The sequence below is a fragment of the Caretta caretta genome, chromosome 8 (genome assembly GCF_965140235.1).
Source record: "Caretta caretta isolate rCarCar2 chromosome 8, rCarCar1.hap1, whole genome shotgun sequence".
Classification (NCBI taxonomy): domain Eukaryota; kingdom Metazoa; phylum Chordata; order Testudines; family Cheloniidae; genus Caretta; species Caretta caretta.
This window is the reverse complement of record NC_134213.1, coordinates 91,240,312-91,260,227: the sequence shown is the minus strand read 5'-3', so window position 1 is coordinate 91,260,227 and position 19,916 is coordinate 91,240,312. Positions and strand designations below refer to the sequence as shown.

At 40.9% G+C, this 19,916-nt stretch overlaps 1 protein-coding gene across 3 annotated transcripts in view; it reads left to right on the top strand.

Annotated features, from left to right (window-relative positions):
• ROR1 (receptor tyrosine kinase like orphan receptor 1) overlaps positions 1-19,916 on the top strand; it is a 250,000-nt gene that overhangs the window by 154,355 nt on the left and 75,729 nt on the right. For all 3 annotated transcript variants that reach the window (XM_048861926.2, XM_075131783.1, XM_075131782.1), the window contains exon 2: positions 11,108-11,179. In XM_048861926.2, the coding sequence (XP_048717883.1) occupies positions 11,108-11,179 (72 nt within the window). The remainder of the gene's footprint in view (positions 1-11,107; positions 11,180-19,916) is intronic.

Below are 19,916 nucleotides of genomic sequence, written 5' to 3'. Positions count from 1 at the left end.
TGTGCCAGCACAAGTTAATGGCTTGGGAAGCCGTCTCAGGTTTGCAGATTTCTTTAAATTCTTCTAAAACTATAAAATTGCCAAGTTGTGTATTTTCTTACTTAAAATAATGTCCCAAACATAACCATCTTTGGCTGAGACTGCGTGTGCTGCTGTTGGTAAAAGTTTGTTTGAGTGCAGGGACTATTCCCTCCCGATTCCACTGGGAACACCTGGCATGCTGGAGAGGGCCAGGTAAGGGGTTACTTAATTCCCCCCGCCCCACATACACACCAGCCAGTGGAGTAGGCCTACCACTTGCAGAGAAGTGAACTGCATCCTGTGAAGGTGCCCAAGTCCTGTGATGCTGGAGCCTTCTAAGTAGCTACACAGAGAGTAGTAGTGAGCAAGCTGACTGCCTGATCAAGAAATATAGGAGGCATTCTGGGAAGAGTGCCTTCCAGTGTTTCCCCTGGCATCCCCAACTCAGAGCTGTGCCCTCTCGGCCCAGCTGAGCTACAAATCAAGGTCCAAATCTGAAACCCTTACTCACACTGAATGGCGCTTACTCACACACATCATCAATGGGAACTGCAAAAATCAGACCCCTAGAGAGCAGCGGAACATTTTTTAGTTTCACTCTTAAAAATGTGAGAGTCTTTTCTAAGACCAGTGAATCTGCAGTTTTCGTTCCTCTTGCATGATCAATGTAGCTCAGTTCCAACTTGGCCAAAGCACCCACCTCTGGCATCAGTTAAATATTTACATTCCCCCATTTTTATATAAATTGTGCTCTCTTAGCATACACTTACAATATATCCTTGTATTTCAAACCTCTTTATAAATTTGGCTGTTTGTACATGAATCAGCATCAACCAACGTAAAATCCTAGGTGAGAGGTTGAGGCCATCAAATGCGCAACATATACTGCTTTGTCATAAGCAGGCAATAAGTCATTCTGAAATGTACGCCTTGTACCAAAAGGATATGGTATAAAATAGAGAGTGTTTACACTAGGGAGACTTCTGTATATTTAAACTGTAATTGTTTCAGGACCATTCATTAATTCATGAGCTGACATTTGTATGTTTTTTTCCCTCCGCTACAAAAATAATCATTATGCTAAAAAAAATGAATTTGAACACGGAAAATATTTATTGTAATTTTCTTCACAAATTAGCAGTGAGTCTAATTGTAGATCAGCTGTAGCCCTGTCCACCTCAATCATCTGTGGTCCCTCAAGCACTGAAACTCAATGAGCTACAGTATTCTACATGTGGGGTGAGGGGAATGATTTCTTGTTTATTTCTTTTAAATTTTTTGTGAGCAAATTTAGTGCCATGGTGCTGACACGAGCTGGGGACAGTGCAAGCAGGCGCAAAGCACACCTCTGTCAATGCACTTCAGCCTTGGCCTGCAGGCATACCTTCTTTTCCAATCCTGGGCCTCTCCTCCGCAAACACTGCTAACTGTATCAAAGTGTGCACTGGTTTTATCAGGTGGGCAAATGGGGACTTTTCAGATGTTATGGCAGTAGAGTGACAAATGGCCACAGCAGGAGCCAAAAAGGACATACTTCTGGGTAGTGGTAGGTGAGGGGAACAAATCTTTTATTTAAAATAATAAGCAAAACACTCATCGGTCCACATTGGGTATGGGCTGATGTCAGTTTCAGACTAGCTGTGAATTATATGGGAGTAATTTCACCCCTCTGAAACTGACCCAGCCCATACCCAATATTAGGGTGACCAGACAGCAAGTATGAAAAATCAGAAGAGGGGGTGGGGGGTAATAAGAGCCAAAATAAGAAAAAAAAACAAAAATGGGGACTGTCCCTATAACATCGGGACATCTGGTTACCCTACCCAATATGGACTGATGGATGTTTTGCTTATTTTAAATAAGGGGTTTGTCCCAAAGGTGTACCTCAGAGGAGTTGGTGGCAGGGCTTTGACAGTGATGGGTCCATGTTTCGGAAATTCACGCCTGCCGGAAATGTATTGAAGTGTGATTGTAGACACACGTGCACACAGTTCACATGTACAAAGACTCATTGGTGAGCTCTGAAATCATAGGCACTCAGGCAACTGGCACAGTTCTTTTCTCTTTTCCCTGTCTTTAAAGCTGTGGGCTGCTGGAGAATGGGGAGTTTTGCTCAGAAGTACAAATGCTAATGTAAGCAGTGGGCCCAGATTCCACAGTGATTGTGATTCATAAATCCGTATAACATAAATCCATAATGATAACCTGTAATTAATAACGCTGATGAAAAACATGTATTAGCTCAGTATTTAGGATCACAGGAGTAGAGTACTTAGAGATAGAAAAGACCTATTAAATGATTGGTAGGTACATCCTCCTCCCAGGGAGTGACATAGCGCCCCTGACAGAACATATGTTCAGTATTAAACTGATATTACATTTGACCTTAACCAAAGGCCACGTTACTAAAAATATCTAAAGTAAATGATGATATGTACATGCCATAAACCAATCTGCTGGAATACATCAAGGTACTTTTACAGTTATGAGTATTGTGCATGCAGCAGTTACAGCTGTTTTCCTCCGATTGCCAAATAACTGACTGAAAATACCCTGATTAGTAGCATTTATCGAATCAGGTTTAAAAAAACAGAACTTTTAGCTGCAAAGCCTCATCCAGCAGGTAGAACTTCCAGGCCAGGTGTTCCTGGGGTCATATTCAGTGCAGTGGGCCAAATTCTGCCTTTACAGTCCATCTTGGGGCCAAATTCTTCTCCAGTGTAACTCCATTGAAGTCATAAAGAATGAGAAAGCAGACCTGCAAGCAATTAGGTGGGGGTGTTCAGTGCATTCAGCATGTTGGTTTCCTGTGCATAGTCCCCATGACAAACAATTTTGTGATACATCATCATAAACAAATACTACAATTCATCCATCACCCACAACATAGCTTTAGTCATTAGTAATGGTTGACTGTAAAGGTTCATAGGTAGAAAGGTTGCTTATTGTATACATAATCATGACAGGTCCAGTGGCACTGATAAGATGCTCTGATAGAGTTAATCTGATGTGGCGTAAATGGAAGTTTGTAACAATTAGCCATACTGCACTACATTGGAACATCTTGTTGTGTTTCTGGTTTTAAGTGTGTTCTCTTAATTATATTTATATTCTAAATCCACAGAGCTGGAAACATACATATCTGTTGAAAGGTTTCCCTATGTAAAGCTAATTATTGATATACCCCACACATACACAGCAGATAAGTAGTAGATAGATAGATTAAACATTTTAAATCTTAGCATTTTGAGCAAAATTAACCATTTGAAAGCTGCCAGACACCACTATCACATCATACCCTTTCCTGTCTGGCCAAAATTATACGAATGGCTTGAGTGGTTCGTGAATCCTATTAACTTAAGCACTTATTTTCTAAAGACATTTGCTGGGTGGAGATATGGATCCTAAGGCAATGATACTCTTTGAGGATAATAGCTGCCAGCTCTTCAGTAGGACTAGTTAAGTATATCTCTCAAGACTTGCTTGTGCAGGACTTTGGCTAAACAAGCGTTTGCGCTTAGTTCAACAACAGCATAGGAATCAGATGGGAACAGGGAAGCTACTGTAACTCTGAAATTTTGTGGAGAAATGCTGTGGTTCGGAATTTCCGCTTCCTTACCAAATAGCTCTTCAGTTAAGATCAGTTCATGTCCAGTAGAGAATTATATGGGACTTGAATGCTTTTCTCTTTCAGAATGTTTAAAGTGACACGGTCAAGGTTAGCAGGCCTAACCTCACCCCTTCCTGCAACCAAGTACGTACGTGTAAAGTAGAGCCCTTTTGCCATGAAACAGCTTACTTTTTAAAGATTAACTTTACTATAGATGAGGTTTGCTGCATTCTTGTATACCAGAGTGCACAATAGAAAGGAGGTGGGGGGGGGGGAAAGCATGTGCTAAAGGGACACAGGTATTCCCCCTTTCCGCCCCACCATTGGCCAGCCAGCCAGGAGGAGGAGAACTGGTTGGTCCCTTGCTCTCCCCTTTCATTAATTTAAACCATAGCCAAGGCCATGAAGGCTGTGCTGGGTGTCTTCCTTAGTAATCGCTCTTCCATCTTCCTTTTTTGTCTCTTTGTATTCTCTTCTCACCCTATTACATTTGCAGAAACTAAGGCACAGCATGGAAAGGACTAATTAATTTGGTCACACAGCCAGTGGCACAGCCAAAGGTAGAACCTAGAGTAATCTGTGGTGTTGTCCTCTTTCTAATGGACCAGTGCGTCCACACCCACTCAGTGGGCCTACTCATGATACTGAGCATTACAGTATGAATAATTGTTGCCCATGATGAAAGAAAGGCTGGAGTGTGTGTGTGTGTGTGTGAGTGTGAGAGAGAGAGGGGTAACCCTGTGGTTTGAGTTCAGAAGCAGATTTATTTAATTTGCAAAGTTTATTTGGTCACAAAGGCTCTTACAGGGTTGACTTGTGTGAAATTCAGTCTACACACATGCAATATATTAATCAAATCAGACATTAGCCAACTTCTCTACAGGGAGTATATTTGAACACACCTTACTTGGCTTCCTATCAAGTGTGTATCTGACTGTAGTTATATCTCATTAAACAAGACCAACATTTTAATGAAAGTAAAGGTTTTAGCAGATATTTATCTTCATATATAAAGGTAGATTTCTTCACTAATTTGAAATGATTGCTTTTATAAATAAAATCTTAATGCGATAGTGGTTCTTTCTAGTGATCATAATCCATAGGTTGGCTTTTTTATTAAAATCAGCTGCTGATATAGTTAAGATTTAAAGCAGGATATAAGAAAAAAGAATTTTAAATACTGAAATCTGATAATGGAGGATTCATTTTTAAACTCTCCTTTCCATGTACAAATGCTGAATAATTTTTTTAAATGGAAAGAGTGAGTGCACTAAGACAGTTCGATACCCCAGACATATACCAGTACATATTTTTCTCACACACGCATAACACCTTTGATTCAAAATCCAAGTGAGAATCCTATGTACGTGATGGAAATATTCAATTCTAGAAAATCTTTAACATAATCCAGTCTGTACCTCAGGAACCTCAAATTCAGACAAATACATGTCAGAGGAACCTAAGCTCTATTAATGGAGTGGATGTATGGGAGGTTTTGCCTGTGGGTGCAGAGTGGAAGATACTATCTGGGTGAACTCTGAAAAAATCAGAACTTGTTTTAATAAGCTCAGTGTTGCCAGTTCTTATGATTCTTTTACTGGAAATTTCATGATACTTGGCGGTGTCCATAAAGCCCCAGTTCCTGGAGGTACGTGATTATTAGAGAATCTCAGCTTTCATTTTAACAGTAAGTTTCTAGCCCTCTTGATGGTTGAGCAAAGCTTGAAAACTTGACTGAAATGTGCCCCAAAGTCTCAGAAGCCAGAGGGCAAATACAAACCCTCAAAAATTAGTTCATATATCTTGTGAGTTTTAAACCAATCTCATGAATTTTGTGGTGTGACTCATGATTTTTGAATGCTTGGCAATATTGCCTTTCCAGAAAGCAAGCCTTATTCTCAGAGGGTGTGTAACATTAGCACTGCTTGCGGGACTGGATGCTTCAGGGCAATGCTAATTAGCTACAGCACTTTTCATTTGTAGCTCACCAGTTTGAATCAGGCCATCTCAGCAGAAATTAAAAGTTGTTCCTATCTAATGGATGACTGGCAATCCCTACATGAGATGAGCTGGGTGATTCACAGTTCCAACTCCCACATCACGAACTCAGCACCACAAATTTGCTCTAATTGGCAGACCCAGCAAAGTAGCCAGGGAGACTGAACTACCACTTCTACCCCAGAGGGGGTCCCATGCCCATCAGAAGAGAGCCCATCAGAAGAGAGCTGGCAAAGCAGCGTATGTGGATTGCTGCCATGCCTGCTTCCCTGTAGGTAAACAGAGGACTTCATTCACCAGGCGCTCAAGCCAATGTCTCTCACCAATGCTACATCCACACAATTTTTGCAAAGTTGAAGGTTGTGTATATATGGACGAGATATGCAGGGGGTTGGACTAGATGACCTCCTGAGATCTCTTCCAACACTAATCTTCTATGATTTTATGATTGTAACCCTTTCAGGTTTTATTGGATTTATTTTTGTTCAGAAGGCCCATTTGGGGCTGTAAGTGACCCCGGTCCTAACTATCTTTTTAACGGGGTCAACCAACCGCAAGCATTGAAAAATCACGATTCAGGCCCCAAAACAACAAAGAAATGGTCTTCAAAGTCATGACATTTTTTAAAAAAAGTAATACATTTGGGATTTTTTGCCACTATGTGTTTTGAGCCTGTATGGTGCTCTGGGTTCATGTTTTCGAACTTTTCTCTGCAACCGTGAGGGCTAGAACTTGTCAAAATAATTTCAGTGAAACATTTTCATGTTGGAAAATTAGTGCTTTGTCAAAATAGAAATTTTCAATGAGGAAAGACTAGGTTTCACTGGAATTTTCTATTCGGGAAAGTTAAAACAAAATGTTTTGTACTTTTTCATTCATTCCACAAAAAGTTTCAATGTTTCCCATTTGGGATAAAAACAAATGCTAAACTATTGGAATTTTCCACAGGACAGAAATTCAATTTTTTGCTCTGATCTACTAAAAACATAATTTTTTTTTAAATGAGAGCCAAGATTCTTCTGTAATCACATCACTCTGGAAGGTGGGGCATTCAGTGGAGCTCCCACTATTGCAACAACTGGCAACATTGAGATTACAGCAGCACTTGAAATGAAGGTCCAACATGTGTCATTTGGCTGCAACTTTAAAGAGGGGAATGGTAATTTCTGAGGAAGCAAAATCTTTGAGGCTGACTGGAAAAAAAAAATCCTTTTTCCCTTCAAGGACCAACACATAAAAGGATAAACCTGAGCCATGAGAAGTGTTTTGGCTTCCCAGCTGTATTTTAAGTTTCCAGATGGATTCTGACTAGTTTATATTATTATAATAAAGACACTGCTCAGTGCTGTACATGCATCACAGGCTATAACTGTGCTAACCCTAATGACCAATTGTGCAGCAGCAATATGTATCTCTCAGTACACTCCAGGCAATATCATACACAAGTTTAGTTAACAACGTGACTCACAGCGCTTGTACTCCACCAAACATGTATATATTTTCTGGGGATTAGGAGGAAACTTTCAGTGTTGCCAACTCTTGCAATTTCATTACAAGTCTAATAATATCTGGGGTGTTTTCTTAAAACTGCAGCTGGTGGAATAAGGTTATTATGATGGAATCTTGGCTTTAATTTTGTAAAAAAAAGTACATTTTTAGCCCTTGCAGCTGTGAATAAAAATTTGAAAAGGTGAACCCTAAATGCTTTGACATCAGAAGGGGAATAGATGGAACCCAAAATGTATTATTTTTGAAATCTCATTTTTAAACCCATCTCATGATTTTTGAACTTCCAGGGGTCAGCAATATTGTTTTTCCTGGGTGCAGATTATCCCATGACTACCTCCTGTAGGATTTCTTGCACCTTCCTCTGAAGCACTTGATACAGGCTACTGTCAGTGACAGGATACTAGATGGAGCATACTGATCTGAGTCAGTATGGCAGTTGTTCACAGGTTTATAGTAGGTCTTTCCGATGTAATCAACAACAGGTTTGTTTGTTTTTCTCCTAGTTTGCTCTTCTTGCAGAAGTCATTTAAGATGTTACATTTACACAACAAATGTTAATCCCATTTTGATTTGCTTATGTTGTCACTGCACAGTAAAATGTAATCATCAGTATTTCTGAAAATATTCATGAGATCAGTTTTCACATGATCCCTAGTTTCATGGGTTATTTGTTGTGTTTGTTTTTATGCTAATGCTCTGAAATGCAATGGTGACGCACTCCTCTCCTATTCTGTTTGTTCAGTGCTTGCCTATATTATAAAGCTCAGACCCTGGCCTGTGGGACATTCAAGATTGCATGTTAGTGACACAGTCTCCTCAGCTTGTACTGAGTGAGACAAGAGTTGTTCTGTGTTCTGGAAAGTATGTGACTGACCCGCTAATGCTCTGTGACCTACCAGCCCTCTCTTCTCTGAAAAATACAGTAGGCAATTCCCCCCGCCCGCACCCCAGTGGGGTTCCTAAGAAGTGATGTCGGTGGTGCAGATCCTCCTCGGATGTCTCTTATTGTCTGGAAGGATCTCCTCAACTGAGGAGATACTTGAGGTGCCTAGTAGTCCCAGCCTGAAGGGCTGATATCTGAAACACAGCTGCAGCTGAATGTCCTCTTCCCAAGGAATAGGACGTGGCGATGGGAGGAAGCAAAGCACCTCAAACCCCTCCGACATCACACAAACAAACACCGATTTGGGGGGAAGGGCTCATAAAGAGCACCCCAGTCCCTGTTTTATCCTCTCTCTTTCCTGCATGTGAGTCCACGAGATTATTGCCACAAGTTTACAGAAGCCTCTAGGCTCTCTGAGCAGGGATGACCCAAGGGTCAGGTTCCATGAAGGATGGACAGTGGAGAGGACAGAGAGTAGCTCATTTTCATGAACTCCGCCCACTTCTTTTGAGCCGCATCAGATCCCTGCAGAGTGCAACCTAGCATCCAAGCCTGAGAATGAGGCTTCTGTGGAGCTTCCCTGAGTGGGGAACAGGGACCATTTTCACCTCAAGGTTGGCCCATTGTCTGTTTCTCAGCTGTCGCTGCCTCTCAGCTATTACCATGAAAACCAAGAACTAATTATATCAAGGTCCAATACAGTCACTTAATGTATCTCTCCAAAGGGATTATCTCCATTACAGCCTCAGTTCTAAGGCTCTCTGAGTAGTACAATTAGTGCAGGGAGGTGTACGGTGACCACGTTTGCTCTCAGCAATGCCATGGGTCTATTCAGTTGTCAGCAGTCTGACACTGCATTCAATCAGCAAGACAGACTATTGTTGGGGAAGCCATGAGAAATTCGGAGAACTTGTCTCTAAAATCAGTATGGCATGGTAGGTATATATGGCAATTGAGTATTAAATCTAAGCGTTAACATGAATAATACAAGAATCTGGACCAAAGTCAAATTTAGGTTTAATCCCACAAAATCCAAGAAATTCAGACGGATCCGCTATGGCATCCTGAGGCAAACCTCTCGTCTTTAGGCTGTGAAGCATAGCTAAGAGTGCACAGGGATGTACAGGCTTGGCCAAAACTGCAGCTGGTGTAAATAGATGCCTCCACTGATTTAGGTGGAGCTATGCCAATTTACATTAGCTGAGGATCCGGCCCCACAAAGTGTGTTTCTATCTTATATATCTAGTTAAGCCCTATGAAAATGGATGACTTATAATGCCTTCAAATACTGTGTTTACATTGGAAATGCTTGACAGACTCTTAAATAAGCAGTGCTACCAGGTGGGCTTTTAAGAAAGAGGGTATTTATAAGGAAAGGGTAGTGGCCATATCTTATTACTTCATACATTTGTGTGAGTTTACGCATATAATTTATTAAATAAAAAAGCCACTTAACAGATGGAATAAAAGTAGAATAGATTTGAATATCTTTGTGCCGACAATTTTTATCCATGAAATTATTTTCTAGGTATAGAAGACCTATTCTGTTTTGATTGCTTGGAACATGTTAAAAGGGCAGTGTCAGAATACAAATCATATACTTCGAAATAAATATATTTGTATCTATGTTAACATCTTAGCTTCCTGATCCTGCCTTCTATTCATTGGCCCTACTGAAATCAGCTGAAGCTTGGGTGCACAGTGAATGCAGGCTCTTGCATTGGGTGCACAATGAATGCACAGTATTAAAACTGAAGAAGTGTAGAAATCTTGTTTACTTTCCACTATTTATTCTGAAAGTTTCCTGTGTTTCAGTTTGGAAAGTGAAGCTGAATTCAGTTTCATTTTTGTGTTCTTCCCGCATGCATTAACTCAATGCCACTGTAATGCATCTTCCATCACCCTTGGGTGGGTTATCAGCAGTGAACCTAGACCTCTGGCTTGATCCTCTAATGTTTCAGCTAAAAGAGATGATTCTTCTAGCTCAGAGGCTATAGCAGCCTCATAAACTCTGGGCCAGCCACGTTAGGGGGGCACTCTTTGTAGGTGTGGGTTACACCCCTACAGTTCTGATCCTGCTACTGGACCTGTGCAGGTGGAATCCAATAGTGGGCTCCAAATAGAGATGGAGTACTCTGCCCCCTGGATTCTTTGGGTAGGGGATTCACAGCAGTGCAGTGGAGTTTGCACATTTTAAAAAAGGTTTCATTGTTTTAAAATGTAATGGAAACATCTGTGTTCATACTAGGGGTGTGTTTTTAAAACAAATTTGGGGACTGAACTGAATTGTCAGTTTTCTTTAGCAGGATTCTGTGTAATGTTGCTGTGTGCACTGATAGTATAAGATTTAAAAAAAAACAAACAAATAAATACGAAGCCCTGAAGCAATAAATGAAAGAGCCGAGGTTACTGAAAAACATGCACAGACGATGTTAAAAATGAAGACTTTTCAGCTTGACCCTGCAAAATAAAACTTATCCAGAGCCTTTTCCTATTTAAAAATAAATTAGTAGTAGCAACTAGACTTTCCAAGAGCCAAGTGAGATAGGATGTTGTTGATGCACAGATCAAGCCCTTACCCATGTGAGTAGGGATTGCTCTCACAAGTAGTTCCATTGACTTCAGAGGAATTATTTGCATAAGCAATGTCTATTTCTGTGAGCATGGGCTTGCAGGAGTGGCCCCCTTAGAAATGTTGATTGATAACATGTTCAGCCACTTTGTAGCATCTACGTTTTTTTCTTGTCAGAGTACTGGGTGTGATACTGTAATAATCCACCTCCAACAACTAGAAGAGACAAGCTGACTATTTCCCCAAAAATGTGTTGCTCAATTAATATGAGGTCTCACAGTCATACATTTTAAACAATGACAGCATTGGAAAACAAAATTCCAGGCTGACCTTGCCTTTTTCCCTTGACCAGTACTGTTGTTTATACACTTCAGCATGGCAATGTGACACATCCATTAGATTTTAAAAAACAGTGGTATTCAAATTATCTTGTTCATAAGGCATTGTCTTTGGAAAGATCAAGTAATTCTGTAAATTAATATATTAACTGTTGTATTTTTCCTCTCCTTTTCAGGCACAAATTTGTCAGTCTCTGCTGAATTAATGCCTACATCGTCATGGAACATTTCAAGTGAACTAGACAAAGGTAAGTGGAGAGAGAAAACAAAAGACGTAAAACCAGGCTTTATTCCTCACATATGCTTTTTGACTTTCATATTCAAATCCGCAAGTAAACAGGGGAGGAGAGTGGAACTAAGACAAACCTTGTTTGTCTCATGATCATGCAATTCTGTGATTTTTTTTGAAGAATGTTAGGTTCGTGGGTTCCTCCCACCACCAACCAATAAAATGTTCCACATGGTAAAAATATTTCAAGATGTGAATTAAAGCAGTTTATGACCTGTCTGACATTTCAGCTGGTGGATCTTAGGATCTGGACTCAAAATTAATAAGAATTGGCCAGAATCAGTTTGCCTGTATGTGTTTACTATGAAATTTCAAGACATTAGATCAGTAGAAGAGAAAAGTACTTCTAAATATTTGTAAACAGTCATTATGTGAGAGTTTGAACACACAGAAGGACATAAATTGTGAGAAAAGAAAGAAATTATTTCTCATTCCCTTTCATTTCATGAGTTACGCAGCATAGATAATTTAAGACAGATTGTTCAGCCTCTTTTAGTCTTTATTGGAAGCCTGTGACCTACATCTTTCTGGACCAGTCTGGCCTCACAAATACTTCTAATGTGATTTTTTTTTTTTTAAGATGGCAATGGTAGAACACATTTAGTTAAGTTTGCCTAACACTTTCATTTAAAGACCCTGTTTTCAGTTGCTTGTAACTTTGTCAGACTTTAATAATTTGGGTTGAAGTGTCCCATGACAGGTGTCTGCCATTTCAGAGAACAAAATTAGGGGAAAATATGTTGTTTTGCCCATTCTCAAATTTTTTTACATCTGTTTAATCCTCTTGTCATAGATGTACTTTTTGCCATCCCTCTGAAATTCTGCCAAAATCTGACCACAGTAGAAACCTCTGAAAAATCACAGTTCACATATTCTCAGTAGAGTCTTGTTAGAGTTTGGCTGCTAAATCCTTCAAAGATTCTATCTGAACTGAGCATGCTCAAAACCATCCTAGCTCCTTTGTCCTGACCAGGCCAGACTACACATGCATCATCCCCACAGAGCAACTGCAAATGTTAAACCGAAGTGCTGCAAGGGCTCAGCATGACTTTCCCTGCAATTGCATCTGAGAGAGAGAAGTGCCAAGCAGCAGAACCGAGAGCAGGATGATGTTTCTCATGTACTCTCAATGCACCCACCACTGGCACCAAGACAGCATGGAGGAGAAACAAGTAGCCTTTGACTGCGATGCAGAGGGGTGTGAAGCAAGTGGGGAAGATGCAAGAGTTGTGAGGAGAGGGGAGAGGGAGACTGGAACAGGAACTGATTTTGTGGGAAGAGGACTGAGACTGGGTGGGCTGAAGAGGACATGGGTAAAAGAGATCAGGCTTGTTGGGGGACAGATCAGAAGGGTTTTGTAAGCACTAAAGCACGGGATTCCTGAGTCTCAATATTCCTCAGCTGTCAGCAAAAATAGCTGTGAAACCCACTGGCAAAATGTGTCTTATCTCCCTCCAGTGGTTGGTCCACAGAGGATGACAACCTATTACTGTATCAGGTTTCAGAGTAACAGCCGTGTTAGTCTGTATTCGCAAAAAGAAAAGGAGTACTTGTGGCACCTTAGAGACTAACCAATTTATTTGAGCATGAGCTTTCGTGAGCTACAGCTCATGAAAGCTCATGCTCAAATAAATTGGTTAGTCTCTAAGGTGCCACAAGTACTCCTTTTCTTATTACTGTATCAGTTACCCTCTTAGCTCAAGTGGCAGAGGCCTGTGCTATAGATGTAAAACGTTCCAACACTGCTGATAGCCCATGTGAAGGTTATTATAGTTCCACATGAAGGAATTTCTGAGTTGGGTGATTTGTTCTGGGTTTTTTAGAATATAGGAAACTACATAGAAAAGATAGAAAAAGTGCATTAAAAATGTAAAGGTCGCAGAGTCAAGCAGTCAAAAGTTAGGAAATTCCAGAATTATGGTTGTTTATGCAACCTTACTTTGGGCCCTTTGCGTGTATGCATTATGATACAACCTTTATTAGGTGATCCCATACTACTTTGTTCCTTAGGACCCTTACACAGGATGAACCATGATCTGGGAATGATTCAGGGTTGTGTAGTGAAGGAGACTGTTGTCTGTAGAATCCCAGCTTTCTTGCAGAAATTGGAAAGTATATAGCCAATGAGGCACAGGACCGCAAGAAGAGTAAGGTTTCAGAGTAGTAGCCATGTTAGTCTGTATTCGCAAAAAGAAAAGGAGTACTTGTAGCACCTTAGAGACTAACAAATCTATTTGAGCATAAGCTTTCGTGAGCTACAGCTCACTTCATCGGATGCAACACTTCATCTGATGAAGTGAGCTGTAGCTCACGAAAGCTTATGCTCAAATAAATTTGTTAGTCTTTAAGGTGCCACAAGTACTCCTTTTCTTTTTAAGAAGAGTAAGGAGGGCCTTGTGGCTAAAGCAGTTGAATGCTGCCCTGAGGAACTGGATTCTGTCCCAGTGCAGAGTTCCTATCATGCTAAGCGAGTCCCTTAATCCAAACTTTTCACAGGTTGCCACCTCATTTTCTGTGTGCCCAACTTGAAATACCCAGGGTCTGATTTGCAGAAGTGCTGAGCACTTGCAGTTGCAACTGAAGTCAATGAGTGGTGTGCTTGGATTATAGAAAAGTAATTTAAAATGCTAAATACTCTAAAAAATCAGCTCCTGGCCTCATGTCCGGCTGCTGGGCACTCAGAGTGGGTACCAAACTTAGTGGACACTTTTGACTTTATTCTTTCTGTCCTTCAGTTCCTCATCTGTAAAATGTGGAGGAGGAGAAGGATAATATACCTAACTTTTGAGCACTTGACTTTTCAGTCTTACATTTAGAAAACTATGTTAAAGAACAGTAATAATGTATATTAAATTGCTGCTTTTGCACAGACTCCAGAAGCTCATCCTCCCTATGTGCTTCTGCAAAAACATATTCAGAGGGCAAAGTTCAGAAGCTATATGTAAGATAGAGTAAATTAACCTTGCACTAAGTTAAACCTAGTCTACACTGGAGAACTTTGCCCTATATATTCTTACTATTGTTAGCCCCCATGGGAGAGTTTGTGTAGGCAAGATTCCTTTGACCAGAGCCATTTTTATCACTGTTTTGATTAGACTTTTCAGCTGGTAGCAAAAATAGGTCTAGCCACTAGCCATTCTTCTACAGTAGGGTTAATACTGCTGAGGATTTTTTTTTAAGATGTCTGCAGTGTTGACCTGGCCTATGACTCTCTTAGACAATTTACAGCCTTTGTACTGAGATTCAAAGCTATCTAAATTGATAGCCAGAAGAAAGTAAAAGGTGTGGAAATGGTAAAGTGTGGGCTACTGCCTACCTCACTGTACACCTTCTTCCAGCTCCTCAGCATGCAAGTTATGCCAATTAGAGTCAATGTTTCCTGCTATTGCTACCAACATTTCAGGTCCAACAGGAAGCGGTGGTGGGAGTGTTAATGTAGACAAGGCTCTGGCTGCTGCCACCATTTTGAGCATCAGGTAATTTTATTGCTCAGAGTAAGTTTTCTGTGATGGTGCTGAATGTGATTGGGTCCTGTCTACACTAGCGGTTAAACTCTTTTCAGCATTGTTTCAGTGGCACCTGTTAATAACATCCATGGCTGACAATGGGTAAAAAGTTCAATGTGCTAATCTACTTGGAATGCAACAGTTATCACCTGCTGAGGTAAATTCTGCATTCCAAGGGGATTACAACTTCATCATTATCGTCAACTCTTATTGTCATTTCTACAGAACTATACATTTACACAACTAAAAGATAGATTTACAGACGTGGATTAAAAAACATTTGCTGCCCAAAAAGCTTACAGTCTCAGGGCCTGATTCTGTAAACATGCATGAGAACAAAGTAACACATGTTTTGTCTTGTATAGGATAAAAAAGCTGGTTTTTTTTTAAATGTTAGCTACCATTTCCTAACTAATATGCTCTAAAATGCTAGCTTAGGTAAGGCAAATTGAACTGTAGTACATGCTAGTCAGTCGAGTTGAAGCCTAGGAGGAGGAAATTACATTTGCACTTCAATTTCCACCTCACTAGCACCTAGGATTTCAAGAAATCAGCTTCCACCTGTCTTTCCTACAATCTGGCAGGAGATCTCAGAAGTCCCAATAAAACAGATTTTAAAGCTTATGGTTCCCAGCCAAGTTTCCCAATTAAGCAACTGTTCCTATTAAGTGGTTCTTACTGTACCTACTGCTGCTTGGAAGTTAACATCTCTTGGTTGAATATTTCTTCTTTATTGTTTTTTTAACACGGTATTGTTAAACAATATTACAAAACTCAATGAGTAATCATTTTAAAGTTTTCTCCCAGCTTGCCGGCTTCTTCAGTAATTGACTCACAACTGAGCCTCGTTTAAGTTTCAATTTCTATTAAATAAGCCAAATCGACAGCATTAAACCATTGCCTGTTTATTCTTTTTAACAGGAAATGAAATTTAAAAGAGACGCAGTCACCCGTGAAGAGCTGTTGAAAGCAGCGATTGATGGGAGGGAGAACGTGGTTTCTCACCAAAACCTTTAAACAAACAAACTACACATCAAAATAAAAATAATCACTTTTAAAAGTAGCAGAATCTCAGCCAGTACCATTTTTCTCTTTTCTTCTACCCTTCAATTATGGTGTGTTTCCTGCAGGGAAAGAATGTCATGAATGAAACTGAAAAACTAAAACGTGATCAAAAAGATATTTTATTTCAAATGAAAACTACTCCCATGCACACTTCAGAAAAAAGGACTTTGTGGTTGGGAGACAGCCTGGCTCAGGGGAATCAGTAACAGGATACAAAGCCCTTCATCCCTTGGTTGCCAGTTCAAATATACTTGAGATGAGGAGTAGCTACAAGCTAACACTGTTAGGAGAGATGTCTGCATATCTGTAAATAGTCAAGGTGCCCATAGAGGGCACTCAAGAATATGTAGAGTAGATCTTGGGGCTTGTAAGACCAGTAAAACTGCTTGTTGTTGTGTGCTGCAAATGGCTTCTTTTGTTCTGCAATCTGTTCTTTACATCAGCTCATAATGACCACCAGGTGATGGCAGTCAGTGTCTTGGGTGAAATAAGTTGGTGGTCTAAGTCCACCTCCCGATCAACAAGTTTGGCACATCATCAAATCTGGACTGTTGCAACATAATATATACCTGGGGATAACCAAGAAGGCCGTACAGATCTACAGTGTTTTAAATGTGTAGTAGCCTGGTTGACAGGGAGGGCAGGCCAGTGAGAATGCATTACGCTAGTGTTCCATACTACACTGGCTGCCAAAGAGTTTTGACTTGTTATCACTGAGGAGCTGTCACCCTGCTTGGTACAACAGCCTGAGAGGTAACCAGAAATGATCCCCAGTTGCAGAGACAGAGACCTGCAAAGGAAAGAGATTTTATAACAGAGGATAAGGTAGAGGAGAAAAATACATATCAGGGGAGAGGGAGAAGAGAATGAGAAATACTATCTGGGAAATGGAAATCAACAGTATCTAGGAAATCAGAGTTAAGCCAATGCTGGGCACTTTTGAAAATCCTCCCATAGTGCACTTGGTACAATCTCAGAATCATACTTTCCAACTAAGGTGATTTGTAGCTCTGGGTAAGAGGAATTATTTTTGGAATGGGAAGCAGATTAATGTGGGACCTTCACACATACAGTCTAATTTTCCAATGCTATTGTACTTTCCCAACAGCCACACTCTAGCCTTTCTTCTGTATAGTTATAACAGTGCTGCAGCTTCAGTTTTCTTTGCCATAGCGAGGGATTGTTGTTCAGTTCAGGGGGCTGGGAGTCAGTAATTCTGTGCAGGATACTTAACCTTTCTGTGCCTTAGTTTGTCCTTTTGTAAAACAGGAAGTAGTGTAGTCAAGTTGGAATGTGCTGGAACACTGTTCCAATACTATTTCAAGATTGCCAAGGTAGTGGCCCATGGATTTTTCTGCTTGGATTTTTTTGCAGAGTGCACCACATGGAGGTCGCTTTTTTGCAGAGCATGCTGTCCTTCCCCCATTGGCGTAAATTTATTATCTATAAATCTATTATCAATTATAATAAACAACAAACCCATAAGAAAATATATAATAAAACAAGCAGGCTAGCCCTATGGGCTACAGATTGAGTGTGTGAGGTCACGCTGCTGGGGGCAAGCCCACACCGTTCCAATACCTTCAGATTTAGGAGTACACCACAGAAAAAAGGTATAAAAACAACACCCATTTCCTGAGGTGATTGTGAGGCTGATTAATGCATGTAAAATGCTTTGAATGCCTCTGATGAAAGGTGCTGTGCCTGTGTGAAGGTGGATTAAAATGGTAGCTCATGGGGGTTATTCTCTCTGATATGCTCACCTAATGCCATGCCAGAGCCTTGGGTCAAGGCTTTCAAAAGTGACTAGTATTTGAACACCTTAGTTTTTGGGTGCCCAACTTGAGACAACTTGAAGGAGCCTGATCTTGAGCTGAGCACTCTCCCTCTGAAAACCAGGCCCTTAAAGTGTCTCAGGTTGGGTACCAAAAAGCACTAGTCACTTTTGAAAGCCCTGGCCTTGGATTCTAAGCTCCATCTTGGCTTTTGGACCCACAGAGGTCATCTCACAATGAGGTCAAAAGCAGTCTGATGCACACCAATCTTCAGAGGAAAGACCCCTCAGAATGGGAAATACTTCACCATTTCTGAAGCAGAAATTCAAGAACCTGGAGAAGAAGCGTTTTGATGGGCGTACGTTCCACCTTTCACATAGAAAATGAGTATGTATCCGCACAGGGAACATACTTTTTAAGACAGGCTTGGAAATTCTTCATTCCTGTGCCAGGCAAGATTTCCTACATAAATCCTGAGAAGCCTGTTAATTACAGCATATCTTTAGAACAAAATGATATTACTCCAGGGCAGGTCTTGTCACAATTACAGGTTTAAATATCACCCTTTTTGGATTTTTTTCTAGCTCTTTAATTCAAAACAGCAACAACAAAAAGTCATTAGTATGTTGTTGCAAGTTATCCCTTGCTACAAGGCACTAACTCATGCAGAAATGACAGATTTTTATGTAACTTTTTTTTTTTTTTTTTTTGAGACCAGTATGAAGTAGAATATGTTCTCACTTGGATCTAGCTTTAGGGTGATTGATGCCTTAGATCAGTTCTTCCGATCTCTTGAACTGGAGCCCCCTGTTTGATGTATCCACTTCTGGTCTCCAGAATGTACCCTCGTACCACTTCCTGCCTGAGTCTTACTTGTTTTTTGTTTCCTCTCCTTCTCCCTACCTCTCTTTTTTTTCTTGTCTTTTTCTTTCCTGTGCATTTTCCAATTTTCATTCTTTTCTTTCCCTTCCTCTACCTTCACTCCTTCCTTTCTCTTCCTCCATCTCTCACCTCACCTCCCGCAACCACCTTCCCCCCCCCCCCCCCCGCGATCCCTTTTTCTCTTCTCGGCTCATCTGTTGATGGCTTCTCTCTTTTCTGCCCCATCAGCCTCCACTGCCCCAAAAGATAAACTCACTGGCCAGAGGGGAGTACATTCTGCTCTCTGTACTGGAAAATATTGTAGTGGTATGATGGATTTTTCTTTTCTGACCCGCATTAGAATAGACAACTGAAGTTGGTGACCTTCATTCAGCTGCTTCTCCTCCCACAAAATACTGCACACTGAAAAGGAAGAGCTGGCTTTTCCTTTCATTGGATGCCTGTTTATTTAAAAGGCGAGAGAGAGGCCTGAATATGAAGAGGAGTCTGTCTGTGCCTAATACAGTAGAGGGATTGTTCAGGAGCAATACATCCTTAGATAAAGATAACATCAGTAACACTGCTAAGGAAGAGTCACCTTTGAAATATCGGCCCCCCTCCCCCTTCTTTAACTGTAGATATCATTTAACCTTTGCAGATGTTAATTGGAAAATTGGCACTTCTGAGCCACTCACAACCACTCTATAGTGGACCAGAGGGGCCGCTGCTGAGAAAAGCCAGACCCTCCATCCCCCTCATCCCAAGAGCCACACCTTCCATCTCCACAGCACTCCCCCACCCTTGCTAGTCTGAAGATTGGGAATGGCATCTCTCTGTTTTCATTTGTCTCCAGCATCTCTGAGCTGTGCATTCCTCTCCACATACCAACCGAGTATCCCATTGTGCAGCAAGAAGCCAGAGTGACTGCCACTTTCTGACACAGTAGAAAAGAGAATCATGGTTGGTCAGTTTTCTGTTTTAAAATGACACAAGAATAGGTCAATAGCATTACCTGCTACAGAGCTTCTGCCCACAGAAGTGAAAGATCTCCAGGGACAGTATCCACTCGGGTAGCCATTAAAAGGTTTGCATTTACGAATCATCTGAGTAATTGGTCCATTCACACTGGATATTCCTCTTCTTCTCCATCCTTTCTTTGAGAATTCTGCAGGAAAAGCTAATTTAGGGTGACGCAATTGGCAATCTCATTCTGCTACTCTGTTTCTTTCACTGAATGTGAACTGCATTTCTGCAGAGTGCATGTCCAGCTCAGACAGGACTCATGGGCCAAATTCTGCTGAGTCTTTATCTTCATGGGAGAATCTCCATGGGGCTGGTGATAGTGACTCCCCTTCCTCCCCTCAGCCCATCTGTTGCGTCTCTGCTTCCTCCATGCAGATCCCTGAATCCTTGAAGAGCTGCCTTGTGCACCCTGCCATGGAATCATGGAATCCCTCCTTTGCGTGTGGGAAAGGGAGATGCTCATGTA